The sequence below is a fragment of the Falco punctatus genome (genome assembly GCF_963210335.1).
Source record: "Falco punctatus genome assembly, chromosome: 3".
In the NCBI taxonomy this organism is placed as follows: domain Eukaryota; kingdom Metazoa; phylum Chordata; class Aves; order Falconiformes; family Falconidae; genus Falco; species Falco punctatus.
In genome coordinates, this window is record NC_137582.1 from 14,136,940 (window position 1) to 14,146,799 (window position 9,860).

The following is a 9,860-nucleotide window of genomic DNA, read 5'->3' on the forward strand; positions in this document are numbered from 1 at the left end:
GTGGGGGCACCTGACAATTCACCCCCCTCCAGAGGGGAGCGATGGGGATCAGCCCTTCAACGAGCCCACGACCCCATCCCGAGGGGCCGCAGTCGGCGCGGGGAGAGACGCCGCACAGGCAGGCACCACGCCATGCTCTCCCCTTGAATGAGATTTTATTTCTGTGTCCCCAGCCCCTCCGAGTGCAGGTGCTGCCCGTGCCGCGGTGGGCGAGCAGCGGTGCCTCGCTGGGGCCGAGGGCCGTGTTAAATAAGGAGCCACAGTGGGGGCACGCGCTGCCAGCTGTGCCCCACCGCAGCCCAGGGGTTGTGCGTGGCCCAGGTGGTGCAGCTGGGGTGGGGGGCACCCCGCTTTGCCCCCTACTTTGGGGGCCGGTAGACCATTTTCCTGCTCTTCAGCACAGACCATTTGTGGCGTTTCATGTAGTAGAGGAGGCAGCTGAGGAGCCCCGAGATCATCAGCATCTGGGGGAGGGAAGGAGTCACGCTGTGCCCCATGGAGCCACCACCCCTGGGGGAGGCCTTTGGGCACCGCTGCCCGCCCCCCCAGGTGCTCCCGCCACCCCCACGCAGCCCCCAGGGCAGACACCCACCTTCAAACCCATCCGTTTGCGGTGGTCGTGCTCTGGCTCTGCTGCCCACCGCAGGAACGTGCAGACATCCTTGGCGATCTGTGACATGGTGGCCGGCGTGCCTGCGGGCAGTGCCAGGGCGGGGGCTGAGCACCCCGGGAACCAGCACCCCCACGGGACAGCACTGCGCCGGCCCCCAACCCCTCTTACCATCATCATATTCCAAAATTTCATTGTAGATTGGGGGGGCCATGCCGATGGCCTGGCCCGGGAAGTATGGGTTGTAGTGCAGCCCCTCCCGCACCGTCACGCCGGCTGGGGGGTCGCAATAGCCGGTGAGGAGAGAGAACACGTAGTCCTCGCCCCCGTGCCTGCGGTGGGGAGAGGCGGGGGTCAGCCCCAGACTGCAGAGAACCCCAGGGCAGCAAGGCCGGGGTCCCCAAGCTCTGTGTGGGTCCAGGACCCACCAAACCACCTCCCCGGCCCCTTACCGGGCGTTGACGATGTAGCTGAGGTCAGGGGGCAGCGCCCCATTGTTGGCAGCTCGTGCCGCCTCGGGGTTGGGATAAGGTTTGGGGAAATAGTCGGAGATTTTGCCGGGACGCATAAACATCTCCCCGTTCTCATCCGGGCCGTCCATCACCTCCACCTGCACGGCAACGGAGGGAGAAGAGCCCTGAGCCAGGGGGTACCGGGCACAGTGGGGCTGTCCTGTCCCATCCCGGTGGGGCACCCACCTCCTCGGCCAGCGCCTTGGCCTCCGCCTCGGTGTGTGTGACGCCGATGAGGTTGCGGAAGGCCACGTACTCCAAGCTGTGACAAGCGGAGCACACCTGCTTGTACACCTGGAACCCGCGGCGCACGCTGGATGAAGAAGAGGAGGTGACGGTCCCCGATCCCCACTGAGGCTCCCCATGACACACACCCGCCATGTCCCACCAGCCCCCGCTGGTACCTGCTGTGGTCAAGGGCAGCCAACGGGCTGCTGTGGCTCCAGGGGAAGCTGGGCGGGTGCATCTCCAGCTCGCCGGCGTCCACGGCTGAGCGCAGGGCCAGGGCCAGGCCCCCTCCGCCCGCCGCCAGCAGCCCCAGCGCCGACAGGGCCACCTTGCCCCCGCGGGACAGCCCAGCGAAGGAGGACATGGTGGCCTGGCGGGGGGGCACAGCCATCAGTGGGGCAGGAGGGACTGGGTAGCACTGGGAAGCTGGGTGCAATGGCACTGGGCGGGGATGGGGGGGAGCTGGGCAGGGATGGGGGGCACACCCGGGGCATTGGGCAGGGATGGGGGGGGAAGCTGGGCAGGGATGGGGGGCACACCCAGGGCACTGAGCAGGGGTGTGGGGGAACTGGGGGAACTGGGCAGGGATGGGGGAGAACTGGGCAGGGATGTCGGGCACACCCGGGGCACTGGGCAGGGGTGGGGGAGAACTGGGCAGGGATGTGGGGCACACCCGGGGCACTGGGCAGGGATTGGGCAGGGGTGGAGCTGGGCAGGGATGGGGGGAACTGGGGACACCGGGCAGGGATGGGGGGGGAGCTGGGCAGGAATGGGGGGATGACGACAGGGGCCACCGGCCAGAGATGGGGGTTTTGGGTGGAGGGAACCGCGGGCACCGGGCAGGACCAGAGCGGGCAAGCAGCCACACCGGGCCGCGCCGGGCGGGGAACCGAGCAGGGCAGGAGGGAGAAACCAGCGGCACCGGGCACGGCCGGGACACACGGGGCCGGGCCGGGGGGGGAACCGGGGGCACCGGCACGGCCGGGACACAGGGGGCGGGGGGAGGGGAACCGGGGCCCCGGTGGCGGCAGCTTCCGTCCCCGCCGGTGCCGCCCCCGGTGACCTTCAGTGCGGCGCGGGGCCGGGGCTCACCGGGGCGGGCGCAGTCCGGGCCCGCGGCAGCAGGAGGCGCCCGTAGGGCCGCAGCGGGAGGCTCCGCACCGCCACCGCCGCCATCGCTCCGCTCCTCCCGGCGGCCGCCGCGCCGAGGTCGAGGGGACGCGGAGGCCCCGTCCCGGACGTGACGTCCCCGCCCTGACGCCACACGCCAGCGGAACCGACGTCAGGGTCCCCCCCTCCCTCCCTCCCTCCCCGCCCCCCCCCCCGCTGTCCACCAGATCGGCTCCGGTTGGATCTTTGATCCGCCTTTATTGAGCAGCACCGCGCGGCGGGACCCCCCGTACGGGGCGGGCACAGACAACCCCCCGGCACAGCCCCCCCTGTACAGCCCCCCGTGACCCCCCTGTACGGACTGGGGAGAGACCCCCCGGCTGTGCACCCCGTGCCAGGCCTCCCCAGGCACAGACCCCCCCATATGGGCCAGGCCAGGACCCCCCGGTACAGACCAGGGGGCCCCCAACCCCCCCACTACAGACCAGGCACCCCTACGCCCCCATTCACACGGGGGGGGGCTGCAGACTCGAGGGGGGGGTCCCCCCTGGGGCAGGACCCGCTGCCGCCCCGTGGGGGGACTTGGCTGGGGCTGGTGTCCCTGTCCCATGGGGATGGGGACATCCCTCCCGGCCCATCCATGCGCAGGGGCCTGTCACTTCCAGAAGAGAACGTTCCAGAAGAGCAGCCAGCAGGGGTAGGCGCAGAGGGCGAGGAAGGGGAAGAGCAGGGAGCCGTAGAGGTGGTGCTGGAGCAGCCCCTCGGCCACGGCCGCCAGGAAGAGCTGCCAGCCCTCTGCCACCGCCGCCGGCGCCTCCACCAGCTCCCGCTGCAGGAAGATGCCCAGCAGCAGCGTCACGGCCGGCGTGGCCAGCACCAGCAGCGCTGCCAGCAGCACCCTGCAGGCGAGAAGCACAGTCAGCCGCTGCAGGGCCCGGAGAGAGACCCCCGGTGACCCCCCGCATCCCCACACCCCAGGGAGAGACCCCCAGCATCCCCACACCATGGGGAGACACCCCTGGTATCCCCCCATATCCCAGGGAGAACCCGCAGTGTCCCCCACCCTGGGAAGAGCCCCTGGTGACCCCTGGCATCCCTGCACCCCAGGGAGAGAGCCCCCCAGCACCCCCTCATAACGCAGGGGGAACCCCCAGCATGCTCACCCCAGGGAGAGAGCCCCCAGTGACCCCCCAACATCCCCACTGTGGGGAGACCCCCCAGCATCCACCCCACATTTCAGGGAGATGCCCCCCAGCACCCTCACACCTCAGGGACAGCCCCCCCCAGCATCCTCACCCTGGAAGTCCTCCTGACCCTGGGGAGAGCCCCTGGTGACCCCTAGCATTGCCCCATCCCAGGGAGAGCCCCCCAACATCCCCCCCACTGGAGAGGGGGTCCCAGCCCCATGCCCCCCCTCACTTGGGGCCAGTGGGCTGGACGGCGGCAGCAGCAGGCACCATGGTGGCGGCCAGGAGGAAGCCGAGGGAGAAGTTGAGCAGGGCGAGGCAGCCCAGCTGCACGGCCAGGTACAGCAGTGCCAGCAGCTTCAGCGTCATCCAGCCCCGGTCACTGCCACCACCTGCCAGCACCCTGCGGAGACCAAGGGGGATGCTCAGCCCCATGGCCATGGAGGACAGCACCCCACAGACACCCCAGCAAGCCCCCCAGCCCCAGCACCTGTGGGTGTTGTGGGGCAGGGCCATGCCAGCCACGTAGATGGCGATGACAGTGAGCACCACGGCCTCCGACTCAGAGACGGGGAAGTGCTGGGTGGCCACACGCTGCCCCAGCACCGGCAAGAAGTAGAGAGCGAGGCCGGCGGCATGGCAGATGAGCACCGGTGGCACCAGCGCCAGAAGGCCGGGCCGGGCCTCCTGCGGAAAGCCAGTGGTGATGAGGATGGTGGGACCAGGGAGGGGTCTGCGGGGAGGGGAAGGGTCCTGACCTCCCCAGCCGCGTGGTCGCCGTCCCAGAGGCGCTCAGCGCTGCCCGTCTCACACTTGCTCAGCTTCATCCAGAGGTCCAGGGCGTGGGAGTGGTCAGGGAAAGGAGCGGAGCGGGTTTGGCCACCCCTTGCCCACCTCCTGGACCCCTACGTCCCCCCTGCTTTGCCCAAAAGGATATCTTGAGGACGAGGACAAGGATGAGGAAGCCGAAGGCTGGCATGTAGACACCAATGGAGACGAAGCGGGACAGGGAGGGCAGGAGGTAGAAGAAGTAGGACTGGTGCAGCCGCTCCAGCAGATTGTTGAGCTTCCGAAACATCCCCTCCAGTGTCCTGCAGGCACCGGGCACGGTGAGCCGGGGGCAAAACTGCCCCCCAGAGCCCTCCCCACAGCCCCGCACTCACTTGCCCACGGTGGTCATGTCGTACTTGTACTGTCGGAAGCTATTGATGCCACGGAGGGTGATGGCTTCGATGCGGTAGCGGAGGAAGAGGCCGTGGTCACCACGGGGCCACCCCGACGCCTGGGCTAGCACCATCAGCAGCAGCGTCTGCAGGCTGTGGGCATAAGCAGGCAGCGAGTCCCAGTCCGAGCGTGGCAGCTGCGAGGGTCACAGAACCATGGAATTGTTTAGGTGAGAAATGACCGTTCAGATCATTACATCCAACCGTCCACCCAGCACTGCCAAGCCCAACCACTAAACCATGTCCCCAAGCACCACATCTATGTGTCTTTTTAAACACCTCCAGGGATGGTGGCTCCACCACCTCCCTGGGCAGCCTGTTCCAGTGCTGGACGACCCTTTCGGTGAAGGAACTTTTCCCAGTACCCAATCTAAACCTCCCCTGGCGCAGCCTGAGGCCGTTCCCTCCTGTCCTGTTGCTCATTATCTGGGTGAAGAGACCGCCCCCCCCTCGCTACAGCCCCCCTGCAGGCTGTAGGGAGCGATCAGGTCCCCCCTGAGCCCCCACCTCTCCAGGCTGAGCACCCCCAGCCACCCCTCACCAGCCTTGTGCCTCAGCCCCTTCCCCAGCCCTGTTGCCCGTCTCTGGACACGCTCCAGCACCTCTACATCCCCCCTGGGGTCAGTGGCCCAAGAATGAACCCAGGATTTGAGCTGCGGCCTCACCAGCACTGAGTACAGGGGGACAACTGCTGCCCTGGTCCTGCTGACCGTGCTGTTGCTGACAGAAGCCAGGATGCCGCTGGCCACCTGGGCAAACTGCTCCCGCAGGAGAAAAGCCCCTGCCAAGGGCAGGCTGGGGGCAGTGTGTCCCAGCAGATGGCCATGGACAGGGGTTGGCCCCGGCTGGGCTCACCTTGCCCTGGATGGTGCAGAGCAGCCCATTCTTCTGGCAGAAGGCATGGAAGAGATTGAGCAGATCCAGGTTGGGCAGCTGCCCGTTCAGCCCCTCCACTGCCACGTCAAAACTGGTCACCACGTCGCTGCTCAGCTCCAGTGAAATGGCCGCCTGGATGGCCCCTGCCCGGCCCAGCGTCCCCGAGGACCGCATCTCTGCAAGCACCGCACCGCGTCAGTGCCACTGCCAGCCCCTTGGCATGGCCAGGGAATGGCCGTGGCACCCCCAAGCACCCGTCTCACCAGTGACGTTGACATCATGGTAGGCCTCCAGCCAGGCCTCCATGCCCAGCAGGTCATGCTCGTTCACGAGGAAGATGATGTCCTTCGCCCAGTAGATCTGGCCTGAAGGGAAGGGGTGGCTGCGGCACCACGGTCCCTGCCCCGGCACAGCCCCAGCGGAGCTCGGTCCCTGCCCCGGCAAAGCCTGGCACAGCCCCAGTAGGACCCACTCCCCTTGCTGCCCCCCAGAAAAGCCAGGGTGCCCCGGGGCAGTGGGCAGGTGGGTACCTGGTGCTCCCATCCCTCACATCCCCACCAGGCAAGGATCTGCCAGGGAGCAGGGACTGGGACACTCAGCATCCCAGGGGACACCCCCCCCAGCCCCCAGACCCCCTGCCAACACTGGGACTGACCTCGGAAGTAGGAGGCGAGGGCCAGCATCAGCCCCACGGCCTGGTTGTTGTGGGGCCCCTCACTGCAGGGCACACTCAGCACCAGTGACTCGGTGCTGGCGGCACGCGGCGCCCGCAGGATGCCGTACACATTAGTGCCCTTCACCATCTGCCGAAGGAATGGGAGGGCTGGGGGTGTGCCCCGGGATGGGGGGGAGGTAGTTTTGGGATGGAGGGGCACCGGGTACGTACGTATCGCTCACGGGTCTCATCGGGGAAAGGCAGCGTGCGGGAGAAGGGTTGCCGGTGCACCTCCAGCCCCAGGTTCCACATGGTTTTCTCCAGCCAGGCCACCGGCATCCCCCTGGGAAGCAGGAGAGGTGGGATGGAGCCCCTCCAACCCTACCTCTGCCCACGGCACCACCCCAAAATGAGCTGCACCCTGCTCTCACCCCGCTTTCTTCTTGTGCCCGGCAAACTCCCGGCCATAGGAGAGGGCCCGCTCACCGAAAACAAACTGCTCCTCCACCATGGTGGAGCCCATGGCATTCTCCGACATGTAGGTGCGGGGGGCGAGAGGCTGGAAGGCCAAGGCCAGGAACCAGCCCAGCCCAGCCAGGTAGCTCAGGGTGCTGCAGGAGGAGAGACGGGGCCTCAGGGGTGGGAGGTCACCACCTGGCAGCCCCCCCCGAGCCCCCCAGCACTCACCAGAGCGGGGTGTTGAGGCGCAGGATGAGGCGGGAGAGCGCCCGCCGGCAGTGGGGGTCCGACAGCAGCCCCATGGCAGGGGGGTGCTGAGCTCCGGCTGCTGGGGGGAGGGGGCGGGGGGAAAGGTGGGGTGCTCACCAGCACTGAGGGTGCCCATGGATCAACCTGGGCCCCCTCCTCAGGCACCCACAGCCCCACATGCCCCCCATGGCTCTGTCTCTGCCCCCCACACACCCCACGGGCCCCACCCCTGCCCCACACCACGCACCCGACACCCCACACAGCCCCTTACCTGCCCCACACGTACCCCACAGCCCCGTCCGTGCCCCACACGCACCCCCCGCGCTGCCCGCCAGCCCGCGGCCCCCCCACCTCTCGGTCCCACCGCCCGGCCAGGCCGCTCAATCGCGGCTGCACGGGCCAGGCCGACGGGCGGAGCCCAGAGACATCGATGGGTACCGCCCGCCCCGCGCTGCGCATGCGCCGGCCGGGCCGGGTGGGTGTGCAAAGGGCTGTGCAGGGGCAGCGGGTGTGCAAAGAGGCCGGGTGGGTGTGCAAAGGGCTGTGCAGGGGCAGCGCGTGTGCAAAGAGGCCGGGTGGGTGTGCAAAGGGCTGTGCAGGGGCAGCGCGTGTGCAAAGAGGCCGGGTGGGTGTGCAAAGGGCTGTGCAGGGGCAGCGCGTGTGCAAAGAGGCCGGGTGGGTGTGCAAAGGGCTGTGCAGGGGCAGCGGGTGTGCAAAGAGGCCGGGTGAGTGTGCAAAGGGCTCTGTGAGGGCAGCGGGTGTGCAAATAGTCCAGGCGGGTGTGCAAAGGGCTGTGCAGGGGCAGCAGGTGTGCAAATAGGCCGGGCAGGTGTGCAAAGGGCTCTGTGAGGGCAGCGGGTGTGCAAATAGGCCGGGCAGGTGTGCAAAGGGCTCTGTGAGGGCAGCGGGTGTGCAAATAGGCCGGGCAAGTGTGCAAAGGGCTCTGTGAGGGCAGCGGGTGTGCAAATAGTCCAGGCGGGTGTGCAAAGGGCTGTGCAGGGGCAGCAGGTGTGCAAATAGGCCGGGCAGGTGTGCAAAGGGCTCTGTGAGGGCAGCGGGTGTGCAAATAGGCCGGGCAGGTGTGCAAAGGGCTCTGTGAGGGCAGCGGGTGTGCAAATAGGCTGGGCAGGTGTGCAAAGGGCTGTGCAGGGGCAGCGGGTGTGCAAAGGGGCTGGGCGGGTATGCAAAGGGCTGTGCAAGGGCAGTGGGTGTGCAAAGGGTCCGGGCAGGTGTGCCAGGGCCCCCCAACACCCCTGTGCTGCAACACACCATGGCTTACCCAAGTGAAGTGGCACAGCGTGGCACGTGGACAGCATGGCACACAATGTGGCACATAGACAGTGTGTCATACGGCGTGGCACACAGACGGTGGGGCACACTGACAGTGCAGCACAGGGCACAGAGACATTGCAGTACACGTACAACATGGCACATGGTGCCAGACCTTTATTGACAAGAGGCTCTGGCTGGTGCCACCCCCAACCCTGGCGGCACCGCAGCAGCCGGTGCTGCTCAGTCCCCCATCAGTGCGGTGACCTCCCGCAGCCGCTCCCGCACCACCTGGTCCATGACGGTGTGCAGAGCGCGACAGGCCTCCTCGGCTGCCTCCAGGGCTGCCTCCAGCCGCTCCTGGTGCAGGCGGGCACTGAGCTGCAGCAGGGCGATCTTCCCCGAGGCCGGTAGCAGCGCCAGCACCAGCTGCGGCCCCCCTGCTGCCTCCTCGGGGGAGCTGAGGTCGGCCAGGGGGGTGTCCTCGGCCAGGCCGGCTGTGCTGGCACAGACATAGTCCCGCATGGGGATGCCGGCATCCATCACCGCCAGCGTGGCCGCATTCACGCAGGCACAGTAGTTTCCACCATCAGCCTGCAGGACCTGGGGGAACAGCGGGCACGGTGAGCCAGGGGCCATGCCAGGACCCCCGCCACACACCACATGCCTGTGTGTCCCTCCGGGCATCACCTGGACATAGATATCAATTTGGGAGCGGGGGAAGAGGCTGGTGAGGATGGCGGCCTCGAAGGTCTGCTTGAGGTGGAGGGCCAGCTCGCCTGCCTGCCGGTCACCGTGGGGCCGCCGCCGCCGCTCGCCGGTGCTGAAGGTGGCCATGCTGTACTGGCAGTTCACCACCGCCCGGTCGGGCAGAGCCTTGCTGCGGGAGCCGCGCATCTGCGGGGGGCCGGGACCCTGGTGAGAGGGCACCGACCCCCCTGGCCCCGGGGGATGGGGCGGGGGCACTGGGTGGTTGTCACTGCAGGGGAACCGGGGGAAACAGGGAGCCGAGGGCCTCGAGCCGCGAGGGGGCACGGCGGGAGCAGAAGGCCCGGTGTCCGGTGCTGGAGGCAACGGGAGGAACCAAGGGGAAGCGGGGGGGGGGGGGGGGGGAACCGGCGTCCAGTGCTGGAGAACTCAGGGGGAGCCGAGGGGAACCGGGAGCGGCTGGGAGGACCCGGGGGGAGCCTTGGGGCCCGGTGCCCGCTCACCTCGTGCGGGCCGTAGACGACGGCCAGCGCCTTGGTGTTGCCCTGCTCGATGTAGGCCGAGCCGTCGGCCTGCGCGAAGACGCCCATGCGGGCGCGGACCTTACGGAGTTCGGCGGGACGGCGCCCGTCCGCCCGGTACCCCTCGTCCGACAGCAGCTCGGGCGCCGCCATCTTGCCCGGCATGCACCGCGGCTCCCGGCGCACCCCGCGCGGCGACTACAGCTCCCGGCGTGTCCCGCGCCCCTCGGGGCACCGCCCCCCTGAGGCTCCG

General features: G+C 68.5%; 3 protein-coding genes across 3 annotated transcripts; all 3 read right to left on the bottom strand.

Moving 5' to 3' along the window:
* Positions 1–138: 138 nt before the first annotated feature.
* On the bottom strand, positions 139–2,601 carry CYC1 (cytochrome c1). Its single transcript, XM_080381711.1, has 7 exons — positions 2,443–2,601; positions 1,527–1,720; positions 1,309–1,435; positions 1,063–1,220; positions 782–942; positions 593–693; positions 139–464 (listed from the first exon to the last, which is right to left on the bottom strand). Exons 1-7 carry the CDS (start codon positions 2,524–2,526, stop codon positions 360–362), a joined length of 930 nt encoding a protein of 309 aa, XP_080237837.1. The 5' UTR covers positions 2,527–2,601; the 3' UTR covers positions 139–359.
* A 251-nt stretch (positions 2,602–2,852) lies between these two features.
* GPAA1 (glycosylphosphatidylinositol anchor attachment 1) lies at positions 2,853–7,552 on the bottom strand. Its single transcript, XM_080381718.1, is given in 13 exon segments — positions 2,853–3,359; positions 3,880–4,050; positions 4,138–4,334; positions 4,406–4,549; positions 4,552–4,738; positions 4,811–5,007; positions 5,726–5,922; positions 6,010–6,111; positions 6,402–6,549; positions 6,633–6,744; positions 6,833–7,012; positions 7,089–7,188; positions 7,461–7,552. Coding segments are annotated over 12 exon segments (1,953 nt in total). The 5' UTR covers positions 7,163–7,188; positions 7,461–7,552; the 3' UTR covers positions 2,853–3,115.
* A 970-nt stretch (positions 7,553–8,522) lies between these two features.
* Positions 8,523–9,804, bottom strand: EXOSC4 (exosome component 4). Its single transcript, XM_080381714.1, has 3 exons — positions 9,590–9,804; positions 9,069–9,275; positions 8,523–8,981 (listed from the first exon to the last, which is right to left on the bottom strand). Exons 1-3 carry the CDS (start codon positions 9,770–9,772, stop codon positions 8,622–8,624), a joined length of 750 nt encoding a protein of 249 aa, XP_080237840.1. The 5' UTR covers positions 9,773–9,804; the 3' UTR covers positions 8,523–8,621.
* Positions 9,805–9,860: the final 56 nt, after the last annotated feature.